The sequence below is a fragment of the Apostichopus japonicus genome, chromosome 20 (assembly GCF_037975245.1).
Source record: "Apostichopus japonicus isolate 1M-3 chromosome 20, ASM3797524v1, whole genome shotgun sequence".
Taxonomy (NCBI): domain Eukaryota; kingdom Metazoa; phylum Echinodermata; class Holothuroidea; order Aspidochirotida; family Stichopodidae; genus Apostichopus; species Apostichopus japonicus.
The window spans coordinates 8023065-8036496 of NC_092580.1; the positions used below are offsets into that span (position 1 = coordinate 8023065).

Sequence of the window (13432 nt, forward strand, 5' to 3'; positions counted from 1 at the left end):
TGGTTTCGTGTACTGTGTACGCTCGAATTACGAGCGCCCAACGACGACTACAGGCGTTACCATAACTACCATTGGCTTGGTTGAATATACCATCCAGGGCTGCTGTTTGGCTGAAAGTTGGCCTTTTTCAATAAAACAGTGGCTAGCAGATTTTGAGGTAATTTGTTCCGTGGCGTGTGCCCCGGTTTTGCTATTCGGCTGTTTAATTTATACCACATAATTCCTGAAACACTGTTACATTATTTGTAGCCTGCATCATTGTATTCAAACTTCAAAGACTTGAGACTTGACTTGGGACTTGCTCATAGGGACTTGAGACTTGACTCGAGACTCGACCTCCAAAGACTTGAGACTTGACTTGAGACTTGACTTGAGACTCGCTCAAAATTTTCAAGGTGACTTGAGACTTGACTTGAGACTTGCTGGTAAAGACTTGAGACTGGACTTGAGACTTGCAGCTAGGGACTTGTTGACAACTCTGATCAATATTAATGTTTAGACCTACTGTACACACTGGAGAGCCAAATTATAAATGTTGTCATAGCATAAAATAACATTCCAGAGATTCAGAATATTGTAAAAATGTGAACATCTTGAAGAGTGGAATAGCTACTTTTCACCCCCCCCATTCATTCTTGGACTATTCCATTTCACCCCCTCCCCCACTTCTTTCTTGGACTATGCAATTTAATTTCCTGCCCCCCCCCCCTTCATTCGTTCTTGTGGACTATGAGTATGTCAAGGCTGAATTCTGCCTAAATTCAATCCACTTTGAAGGTGTGTTTTCCCAAAGGGGATTTTCTAGTAGCCTCCTTGGATCTGTCACTGCACCTGGCATCCGCAGAATTAGTGAATCAGTCAGCCAATTGAGCAGCAAAAGTACAAATCATTTATTCACTGAGGCAAACTTTATTTTGACAACAACAAGTTAAAGAGAAAGATTGGTAACTAAGGAAAAGTAAAGTATTTTAGATCTGACATTACCAGAGGCAGGGGCGTCAATCCGATTTGAAACGTGGGGGGACAGAATCGATCCGAGTATTCCGGCCGTAAGTACTATCTAAGCGGAGCGCCACCATCGGTTGGCGCGCAGCGTACAAGAAAATTTTTCTTCTGGCAGACCCCTCAGATTGCAGGAAACGGCACCTCCCGTGCATTATGGCAGAAAGCAACACCCCTAAAATTGATAAAAATGTCCGGCAATTTTTTATTTTGGGAAATATTCTCGAAGGAAGTGATCGCCATTTATTCCTAAGTTTACCAATTCCTCGTCTCCCAGAAGCGCCCAACATTTAAGATATCGAAACATTTTCGTGTTGGCTGATCCATGATCACCGCCCATCAAGGGCGGCGGAAGCACTTTTAATCTGGGGGGGGGGGGGCACCGACATAAAAGGGCACTTTGCAGCAATTCGATTGGACTGATGCAGCCTTATATATTTAGTACCCTTTACAACTCTTATTGTATTATCTTATTTGTACACACATCACTCCATCAACGCCCCCCCCCCCCCCCTCTCAAGGAAAATATGCATACTAGCACTGCAATATCCAATGTGCAAATTGGGGAAACAAGGAACAAGTTTTCTTTTGAGACAAAATGAGGCGAAATCATGCTAATTGCTAATGTAGGAATCTTCCGAATTAGAGTTTATTTCTTGTTAATATCTTAACAAATTTGTTTCATTCGAAATAGCTTTGAGTTTGACCCACAGAAATTCACTAAGAGTCAGAGGCGTAGCCAGGAGTTGCAAAGTTGTATGCACGACTATCTGAGCGGAGCGCCACCATCGGTTGGCGCAGAGCGTAGTAGAAAATTTTTGGTTTTACAAACCCCTCGGATGGTCGGAAAAAGGCCCTTCCCGAGTGTTCATTCTGGTTCCCTGGCCTCTTGCTAACTTGAGAATCCTCAATTTTTATGTAGAAAATGGGCAAATTTTTAACCTGGGGAAAAGTTTGGGCACGTGCCCCCTGTGCCCCCGGTTCCGCCGCCCTTGCCGCCCATGCCCGTGAGAAGTGGTGACTGGGTGAAGAAAAAGCCATGCCGTTTGAAAACATGGGCAGAAAAAGTGAAAGTAGCGAAACCTAAGGTAAAACGCGCGATAACGAAGTGATTATTTTCCAGGTTAATTGAGACTGTATCAAACGCGAGCTTAGGACAAACATATTCAAAGGTAATGGCATTACTAATCCCGATATGTCGTCTTTGAGGTGTGTGGAAAATCCGCAACGACCATCAAAGAGCAATTGAATATTAAGTCTACTTTTCGATTTCGAAAACACTTTTTTTTTTAAATTATGACAAAATTTTATGACACATTTGATTTTTTTCGGGGGGGGGGGGGGCCTGTGCCCCCGGGCCCCAATGGGCACGACGCCACTGACCCCAGGGCCTCAGATATAGGCCCATTGCAGGGGTGGGCAACCTTTTGAATGAATGGGCCAGATTTTAGGAGTGAAAGATTGACAGGGCCGCACTTAACCAACGGCCGGCTGCTGATTTCAAACCTTTGATTCCGAGGACGTTCAAGCAATAGGTGTGTGTACTTAATCTGTATTCACAAAACCATAATGTCAATACAGTCCTGTTGATAATTAATGGTGATAATAGATCAACCTGACAGCATCATTAGTGCAGATAAATTCTAAGCAGCTAGCTCGTTTTTGGTGATGATGCAAAATAGATTGATTTTTTTCTTTTTCTTGAGACATCTCACGGGCCGCAAAAAAATCACTGGCGGGCCGCATGTGGCCCGCAGGTTGCCCACCTCTGGTCTATCGGAACGATGTCCCAAAATTTCCCCGGACATATAGGTGAAGGAAGCTATCCGCCGCGACTGCATGTGAGTTTCTCGACTTTCTGTCCTGGGAGTCATACCACAAAATGGTGCATTTCCTCATACGCCATTATTAATAATTGAAATAACTAACTAATAAGGCACAGCCCATATCCGAGTTCGTATAGCGAGCTTAGCGCAAATTTGGCGCCAGCATGTTAAACCAGGTTGCTAGGTCTACGAGAATACATTTACATGAAATTTGAAAACAAGGATAGCAAGACAAACCACTTTTATTATGTTTTCAGGACCTCACACATGCGCATGTATATCGTCAGACTTAGAATAGGTCCATGCAGGTGAGTGGTGGCTAAAGTGATGAAGGCATGAAAATAAATCAGTGGTTGTTCGTTGGAGTCCTCAAGCAAGTTACCTCGGTTGCTAGGTGGATTTGCATCTGGTTATCGGGTGAATTCTGGTCGGAGCGTACTATGTAACCACCATGTACTCAGGGACGTAGCTAAGGCCTGATGATTGGGGGGGGGGGGTGTAGTGGCTGAAAATCGGTTTTGAAGCCAGAAAATTCCAACTGCTGCTTTGTACCCCCACCCTCCCGCTACTCGTCAACGATACGGTCAGTGCCAGTCAGAAAACCCAATCCTTCGCGACTGCACTTCTGTTACGAACTTGTTGCGATACATTTGTACCCACTGGCACTCATTTCAAAAACTTATTCCCCCCCCCCCCCACCCCAACCAAATATTTTTGTGAAATTCGGGCAATATGCTGATAGCTTTTTTGATCATTTGCAATGTGTTTTTCAGTGGTTATACTGATATTATTATTACCCAACAATTATCACCAATACGGAAGGGTAATAAGACGGAAAATGATTGTGTGCTATTTGCATGCGATGTAAAAACCGATGCATGCCTGTATGATATGCACATGACCATGTGTGATGCGCGCGTAGCGCGCGAAAAATTTTGGTTATATTTATCGGGCAAGTCGTTACACCCCCCCCCCCCCACAAAACAAATTGGGCTCCTACGCCTATGACGGTAGCTCTATTAGGCATTTTTTTTGTAGTATTCAAAATCATAAGAAGTTTTGTACGGTGGAGTATAAGAATCGCGAGAAACAATTTCCCAAAGTGGCAAGGAAAACGTGGTAAATATGACCGGTTAAAGGTCAATTTTGACCGAAATTTTAAAAAAATTTTACATGAAAAGGCCTAGATAAGCTAGAGTGCGACAGTCGGAAATTCCGACTGTCGCACTCCAATTTTCCAACTAGCGTCAGTTTTACCATGGCTTGGGGGTGAGACACACCCACACCCCCTCTAACGACGTCCCTGCGCGATGAATATGGAACACGATCACATGGTTCAGCCTCTGTTGAGTCATGGTGCTCCGTAGCCTTGTCTTCAAACGCCTCAGAGCACTAAAAGATCTCTCGGCTTCCGTCGAACTGGCAGAGGAGACGAGGAGCAACCGCAAGAGAGCTTCGACTTCACCAAACATAGCCCGTACCACTGGATTCATCAACTTGAATATTTGTCCATACCCTTCAACCGACAACGAATTTAACTGGCCTCGAAATAAAGGCAGACTAAGCTTAAGATTGTTGGAGAGCTCAGGGTACCAACTCACGAGATCTGGGTGGAATTCTCCATTCAGAAACATTGAGTGATATTCGAGGATATGAATCCTAAGATGTGTAAGCCGTAACCAAATAGAGCCACGACACTACTCTTTTTCCAAATGTGTGGGGGGGGACATTTGATATTGTTTCAACCATCCATCGAAATGTGGAGGGGACGTGTCCCCCCGTCCCCCCCCCCCCTGGATTGACGCCCATGACCAGAGGCCACCTTCGATAGCCAACTTCCTTGACTCCTTGAGTAAGGAAGACTTTATCTGGGAAACATAATTTTACATTCCAATTTCCAACAACCATATCCACTGATATGAAAGAGATAGGCCTACTAAAATGCAGTTTTAACTAACAAAATATAATGTTTGTCTTATCCATATAAGTGTTCCTTTCATGTCTTTTCTACCACAATTATTGGTTATCATCTTGCTCAGTTCTGCTCTTTAACCCCTCTCCTAGGTGCTCTGTCCCAACACTTTCTAATCCTCCCCCCCCCCCCCCTTTCCACCTCTTCCATCAAACCAGTCGTTCAACCATGTGATACCCTGGATATCTCTTAACTCTTTGTTAATCTGTCTCTTACAAACCAGAGTTTGTTTTCTTTCAACCAGTTGACTTTGGTGTTATATCCAATCATAAAATTGGCGTGAATTTCCACCGGACGAGGGGTCCTCTCGTACCACGATGAATTTGAATATTTGAAGGTCTTTCCAGACATAAACCGGTTCGGGGGCAGCACCTTAACTTTCATGCCGTAATCGCGTTCTTGAAAGCGTCTCAATTTCTTGTTAAATATTCTCTGGTTGCCCTGGTTATCAGTATGGACAAATTTCGCCCATGTGTCTGTAAACGAAATTGTGATATTTCTGGCTTTAAAGTAAACGAATCCAGAACAGAGCATTCTTTGTTGATCGAATTGGATGAAAATATCATCGTTGCTATTAAAATATGGGAAAGGATCTGCCAATAACACTATGTCAGTATCAATGTAAAGAAAGTCAATCCCGTTTGCTAAAAGCAGTTTATAATAAGCAATTCGTTTTCTCACGAGTTTTTTGTAAGACGAAGTTTTGAAGTCCAACGCCTGTGATGGGGACGTGTCTTTGTGAGTTAAAGCTATTTCCAAGTCCAAGTCCGAATCCAAATACTGATACCGTATTTTCCATAGCTCGACATAGGCATCTTTCTCTTCACAAATGACCAGAATTCGAGACTGGATATGCAGCCGTGAAATGCTAGAGAGTAAATTTAGAAGCAGCGGTATGTAACCTTTATTGACACACGTAACTATCAGAGGTGGTTTTAAACGTTTGACAACGTCAGTGACCGTTTGAAATTCTGTGATGTTGGGCTGGTCTGTTGACTTATTCAGTTCATCATCTGCCGATTTGCGGTCTACTTCTTTCACTCTAAATAAACTGCTGTTTAATGTGTTCATTGCGTGTATCCCGGATGAACTACCTGAATCGTTCACAGTTGACGACGTCTCGATTCGTTTCCATGGTGATAAACTCCTACTAGTCGAGTTTGTCGTTCCGTTAGAGGCTGTTCGCCCTGCGTTCTGATCAACTGTTAGCCTTAAACGATTCGAAATTTGTCTAAATTGTGATCTGTTTTCCAAAATATGTGTTGAGCTTGATATGTTAGGGTAGTCAACTTGATGGTAGTTTTGTCGCTCTGAATCAAGTCTCAACGAATTCTTAATGTAGTTGACAAGCTCTGCGAAAAGGAACAAAAACAAGGGGAAAAACAAAAACAAAGGGTTACGGAATGACCCAAATATAGTGCATGCAATAAGCCTCACATATAGAGTACCTAAAGCGTGCTGAATTTTCACGAAATAAATGTAAATGTGTAGGCTGCAAATCAACGTCACCATGGAAACGTTCGTATGTTACATGGACTTGATTATTGATGATATCATAGTTTAAAATAAGCATATTATAATGGCGCCAAATCGGTGACCGTCTGCCGTGCTCTGTGTCTGTCTTAGTAACAATCATGTACAAAATCCATAACTACCGTGTAAATAAAGGTTGAAAACTAAAATATAAATACTCGAGAAAAAATATGGAATTTTCACTCGGAAACTTAATCATTGTTTAAATCTTGAACAGTGTGCGGTATACGCGCTGTAAGCTTTATTTGACAAACGAAGCGTATGATATGGAATATAAAAGGCCAGTGCACCGTGTAAATAAAGTATACCCTTTCAATTTAGATTCTTTTCAACCACTAAACCGAAAACATATAGGCCTATGCACCGACACCCATATACAAGAACGTACACACTATATACTCTGGCTATACTAACCGAATATCATAGATCAACACTTGTCAATGAACCTGATTTTATATCTTTTGTTTTATTTGTTTGAGTTTAGCAGTAAAGCATTATTGTCAATCTCGGTTCAATGCAGGAAACAGAAAAGACTACTCACGTAAGGAATCCCGCTCATTCTTTACAAGACTTCCTCGAAATAAGAACACGATGCCAACCACTTCGAGAGTCACAAATAGGAACAAACCAGCCAATAACGTTACTTTTCTGAAATGCAAACATATTTCATTAACACATAATGACGTATTATGATGCTACTATTAAATCAACTTGGTTGAAAAAGAAAATTAAGACGTAGAATTAGTTACATGCGCTGACAGTATTAGCAGCATAATTTGCTTCAACCTCCCTTATGAAAAAAAAAAGTATGTCGCAGGCTTTCTGGTCACTTCGCCCAACTGCCATTTCGCCCAACCAGCCTGGTCATTTCGCCCAACCAGCCTGGTCATATCGCCCAACCAGCCTGGTCATTTCGCCCGACCTTGTTGGTCATTTCGCCCAACCTTTTTTTTACTAATATTCAGTCAGAAAAATATTACTTTTCTATTTCAATAGTTCAGTTTGATATATTTTGGGTTATGCTACTTCGTGGTAGGTAAATGAAGTGAGGTCCGCTCGATATCGATCGGAGTCAAGCAGTTATTTCGGGTATAATGGGAGGATTACACTACTTTAAGCGGTTACGCATACAATGGAAGTTTTTGTAATTACACAAACAAAGGGGAATCGGTGTGGAATAATATCACCTTTTCTATTTCACGAGTTCAATTTGGTTTATTAATCCACAGCTATTGTTCTGCTTGATGACTTCGGTCAAGCGTTTATCAAGTCCACCAGGCATTAATCAAGGGTATTGTTCACAGCAGTAAGGTGTTTATCTAGTTACATAGTGTTAATTTAATGTTATACAAACAAAGGGGAACTGGTCTCCATAAAAACCATAAACCCCAAACATAACCCCTAAAACACTGATCATTCATACCGACTGACAATTCCCGAACGTTTCCTTATTAAATTAAAAAAATATAAATATATAAAACCCGTCCGTAATATTGAAGTACTATATTTAATCAATGTTACCACTGTATCAATGTAACCACATATGTAATCACATATGTAATCAATTTAACCACGACTTCAAGTGTCCTTAATATTCGGTTCGTATCCCGTAACGTTAACAATTCCCGAACGTTTCCTTACTAAAGTATATTTAATCAAGGTTGGGCGAAATGACCAGGCTGGTTGGGCGAAATGACCAGCTGGTTGGGCGAAATGACCAGCTGGTTGGGCGAAATGACCAGGCTTGTTGGGCGAAATGGTAAGGTTGGGCGAAATGGCAGTTGGGTGAAATGGTTGTTGGTCGAAGTGACCTGCTTCCTGTCGCAGGATCTAATTTCTGCGACTGGAAACCTGTGCCAGCCCAGTGTAGGAATTTTGCTTTAAAATGTGTGATTTTGACAAACATTGAAACCAGTTTGCCATTACCTTACTCATTTTCACCCATCACTACAGGGGTTCCTTTGGGAAAGGTATCGAAAATCCAGAAAACAGGTTGACACATGTCTATTTGTCTAAGATTTGCCACATACAGAAACAAGAATGTTCTCACTTTCGTAACGGGGTCAAAATCCATTGTTCCCCCCCCCCCCCCCCAAAAAAAAATGTTCACGAGTTAGGCACAGCTCATGTAAACATGAAGTTTTACATGTGGACTTGATTCCAAAATTTTTGTGAAGTTAAAGAATGCCTAGATGCAAGATGGTGCTATAATTCTCAATTTTGTAGATTACAAAAATCCTTTAAAAAAGACCCAAAATAATTTTCCAGAAGCAACACTTGATTAAACTGAGAAAAGGTGAAAACGTAGACAAAAATATATGTTTTAGACTGGATTTTATCGAGTTTTTCAAGCATTTTGTGACAAGTTGACAACATGCTTGAAAAAAATGGGAAAAAAAACCTAAATAAAATCCACTAAAACACATATGTTCAATAACACGAGCACATGTCATGTCTACGAGAGTAGGAGCCTACGCAGTTCGCTGCTTCTGGCAGCCACACCATTAATGATATCTTAAGTGTTAAGTTTGGCCAAGATCCTTTTTCCACAGACATCAACATGAACGCCTCAAGATGTTCGTCGACGACTAACATTCGTCTAATTTGATAACCAAACAACCAACTGAGTATGGGTCCTTTTTGTTCATACATAATCTCTCACGAATTAGCTACTGAGTGATATCCAACTAATCTAATAAGATTTTATCCTTTTTTACTTCGTTTTCTGGAGGACGAGGTGCAGATTAATAAAATCTGTATTATCTGTCAATGCTATGTATATGTCAGAATGCATTGGTCACCGTACTTAAAATATTAGCACGGACGGGTTGCCAATACCACATACTATGCTTATATTGGGTAGGCCTGCAACTTTAAATACATTGGAAATAATTGTTAATAAGTTGTACACCTAAACATGAAGTTAATCATGTTACTTCATGAAGTGTCCTCGCCGAGAGAAAAAACAAATTCCCCCGTGTAAACACGATAACTCCAGAGTTAAAGCTTGGATGATGAACTTCACACTTGGTATGCGCATGCTCCTTGTTGAGTGTAACTGTAAGATATTTCTTGTGGAGGTCAAAGATCATTTGAAGTCAACTGAAATCCAGAGTCTGGAAAGCTTGTAAACAACAACAACTCAAAAGGGAAAACTTGGATGAAGTTGTTCCCGACCATCACTGTGTTAAAAGTTGACTTTTAGGCAGAATTTTAAATCTTGTCATGTCATACTGCTCAAGAAAAAGAAAAAAGAAATACGTTGAGTGCTAATTTTGTGTCTAGGGCTCTTTGGTTTTCGAGATATTCACGTAGTCTGAAATATGCCAAACCTCTGATGAAATGCTTTTTAATATAATGCGAGATGCAGAACTTGGCTATTTGAGGTAAAAGTTCTTTTTTTGCAAATACTGTACTCGGTATAATATACAACCTGGACAGATAGTATATAGGACCATAAGTGTCCCGGTCTACAACGTATACACATTAATGCTGTACCTAAAGTTAACCATTAAGGAAATAAAATATACGAATTAACACCAGCGACGTTCACATTTAAACCTTGACAGTTCCACAGGTTTGAGGAACATCAATTTCACTGTTTCAGACAACAACAATCGGACAAATAAATAAATCAAATTGACTAACCCTTGACGAGGATAGATTTCTCCGGCTAACCTCAACACTGTATTAAAAATCATATCTGTATATATTTATCCTGCACTGCATGCGATGTTCGTGCACAAATAATACTGGATGGTGCGAATTGATATACAGTACTAATAGGCATACACAAATGGAAAGTCAATACTAGTAATTAGCACAGTATTTATATATGTATAGCACTGTTTATACAATATTAACTTTAGACTTTTTGGTGAGAGACAAGTAGGCTATTCTTAACGGCTGCTGATCCATGAAATCCCAGTGTTTGGTTCGAAATCTATGAACTGTTACACTTGCAGACTAAATAGACAAAATAAATAAGTCTGATTCATATGCCCGCAACTATATACACAGATGACAGAGAGATGGGAGCGTATTTCAATTGGGATTGGGGCGGGGGATTGCCTACTGTGGTGAGCAGGGCGCTTTCACAAATTTTTTATCCTCTTATATGGCGATTTCAAGTACAGAAATATATGCCAAAAGAGTGATTTTACTGAAATTTGCTTTTTAGTAAGTTGTGGGGTGTGGTAATTACCCCTGAACCTACGCCGTGGGTGATACCCCCCCCCCCCCCAAAAAAAAAAAAACTCCATACAATATAAACTATAGAAATTTACGTATTATAACATAATGGCTGGTTTATATATATAGGCTAATCGAAAATGCACCAAAGCAGGTTCAAACAATTTTCTTTTAGGTTATATCCTACTAACAATAAAATATTCGGACAAAAATAATATTTTAACAAACAAAAGTACGTTCCTTTCGAAATTTCAAACCTCAAAAGAAGCATCACGTAGGATAAAGAAAAGTTTTGAGCAATGAAAATCATACGCCAAATATAGCCTTTTATTATACGCATTCATCAAATTTCAGTCAATGGGGTGCTATGAATTTTCAAGTCGAACTTATGCTGGCATATGTATTGCTTTCCTTTCAACATACGAGCATATTTAACAATAAGATACTCTGGTATGTATATTATCATAAGTTGAGTTCCTCAGCCCCAACAAATAGTTTGAGAAAGACTTAAAACAAACGCAGTAATTTTTGCTAATGATCATAAGACTATATAGCGTTATGCATTAAAACATTTGGGCAAAACGAAGTTTGTCAAATCAGTCTGGATATGTGCTTGGCTTATCGGAGGCGCATATCAATGTTATACAAACGGGATTCGTTTAAGTTTAATTATGACATTTCTCAATTATTCCAACTTAAAATAAACCTGTCCTTTGTGTCACATTAGAATAGTAGAATTTAGTTACTTTGAATTTTATGACAGAAGAAGTCAATCTGTCAGCTGTTTATTTTAGAAAGTTTGACAAGTAACTTTTACTTTTAGTCAACCCTGGTTGTTGATGATGGAGATTAATGTCCAGGGATGTAGGACGATTACATAAACCCTAATGCCTCTATTCACTACAAAAGTACAGGGGTAGCATAATCTTAAGATAGTTAGAGTATACACAAAAGAAACATCACCAGGTCAGGGCATATAGTCAAGATGACAATGTATTGTATTGCCAGGTGATGCTAATTGTTACACTAGTAATTATGCGAGACATCACATCCAGCCAGTGAAGTGAGTGTTGGATAAGATTATTATTCACTCTCCAAAATACCACCATCGGATCGAGTCATGCTACGTTTCTTAGCTGAAAAAAGGCGGAGCTGTAATTTTGTGATTTTAACCTCTTAACCTTCATAAACTTCATATTTTTCACGTTATGGTTCCAGAGATATTTAAAATCGCATTGAATATTTGCGATCAAGAGTGTAACAATGATCTTTCAATAAGGCGGGATACATTGCCTGGTATAAGCCTATAATAAATATGTTGCCCCCCCCCCCCCATTATGATTTTTGCCAAATATCATGACTAATGAGACTATAAATGTACAGAAATGTCAAGTTTGGTACAAAATTTCATTCCGGCTGCTTTTTGTCATGTTTCAGAGCTCACACTGTATGATCCATCAAAGTTATAGGCCTAAAATCAATTCCATATTATTACGGTAACATCAGAATCCTAAACAGTTGAATACATATACGTTAATGCCAGAAATTTGTTTCCGAGCTCGGAGATGTTATTCGGAGAATCCTGACCAAAATGTGAAAACTGCTATTTTGCGCTCAGATTGGACGATTTTCAAGGTCTGTAAAAGTTTTGGAAGGTGATTTGGAATCAGCAGAGCTGAAACCTTTAAATCTTAGAAATAGCTCTCCAGAACCGGAACATTCATAGACACAACATGCCCCATAGATTAATGTAATATAACTTTACACAATTTTGGAACAGGTCAACGGTCATTTTTGAGGTGAGCAAAGTTTCCACATGAAACCCTTTAAACACATGTCTCACGATTCTTCAGGTATACTACAGTGCTGCTATAAGTTTGTCCAGTTTCAAGTTAAGCCCAGTTAATATATGTGCCTGTTGAATTGATAATACAGAGTAATTCATGTTGACAGCCTACTTGAGCACATGCTCTCGACCTAACACACATCGAGACCTGACGTCCAGTTCCCCATGGTCATTGTACAGGGCTATTGTCAAACAAAGCACCTTTGCTACAGAAGTGCAGAGAGATATCCTATCCAGTAGCTGTGGTAGGTGTTTTTTCATCAGAGTTTTTCAAGATATCTTGTAAGAAATATGCGCAGTTTGAATCTTCTTGAAGCTTGTTCTACATTAGAATATATTTCTTTTGTGCCGGCAAGTAACCGGGTTTAAGTATCTTCACTCTGGTTTTTATACCCAACCTCCCTAATTTTACTCGGAATTTGAACTACTTTCTTTCTCTTTTTCTGACATTCGACCCGCTAAATCGCAATTTGGCAACATTTCTTCCTCAAATGTTGACCTTTTTCAATCATAGTTTGTGTATAAACTTTGACGTATGTTGAATTTGTAGATATTTTTTGTCGACATTTTCAGTCCGGCTGATTGTTGGTTTTCATAACCAAATTTTAACATAGAAGTGTTGAAAATTAGGTGTTCCTGTTGGATTTTTTTTGCATTTCCAGGTGGCCTCAGATGCAATTTGGTGCAATATAGCACACTTCAACACCCACTCCATTTTGTAAACTTAATTTTGTATTTTCACCTGGCCTTAGATGCAATTTGGTGCTCCAAATGACATTTTTTGCTCATCTGGAAATGAAAAAGGGGTTTTCTGACTTGCGAACCGGGGGGGCGGAATGATACTTCCGCCCCTCCACATTTTTCACTGGGGGGGGGGGCTGGCGCCCCCCCAGCCCCCCGGTTCCTACGCCCTTGCTTTGATTCATTTTCTTCGACGTTGCTGTTGTTATCAACTGTTTGACCAGGGTACTGTTATGGTCGAGTATTGCTGAGCGCGTGTATGGATGACCGAATTAGTGGATAAAAGTCGGCGGACATTAATCCGATTAATGCTGAGGGAAA

General features: G+C 40.1%; 1 protein-coding gene across 1 annotated transcript; it reads right to left on the reverse strand.

The window, feature by feature from the left end:
* Positions 1–4645: 4645 nt before the first annotated feature.
* Positions 4646–10139, reverse strand: LOC139962135 (uncharacterized). Its single transcript, XM_071962059.1, has 3 exons — positions 9982–10139; positions 6875–6981; positions 4646–6152 (listed from the first exon to the last, which is right to left on the reverse strand). The coding sequence occupies exons 1-3, from the start codon at positions 10032–10034 to the stop codon at positions 4990–4992; spliced, it is 1323 nt and encodes a 440-aa protein (XP_071818160.1). The 5' UTR covers positions 10035–10139; the 3' UTR covers positions 4646–4989.
* Between the last annotated feature and the right edge of the window lie 3293 nt (positions 10140–13432).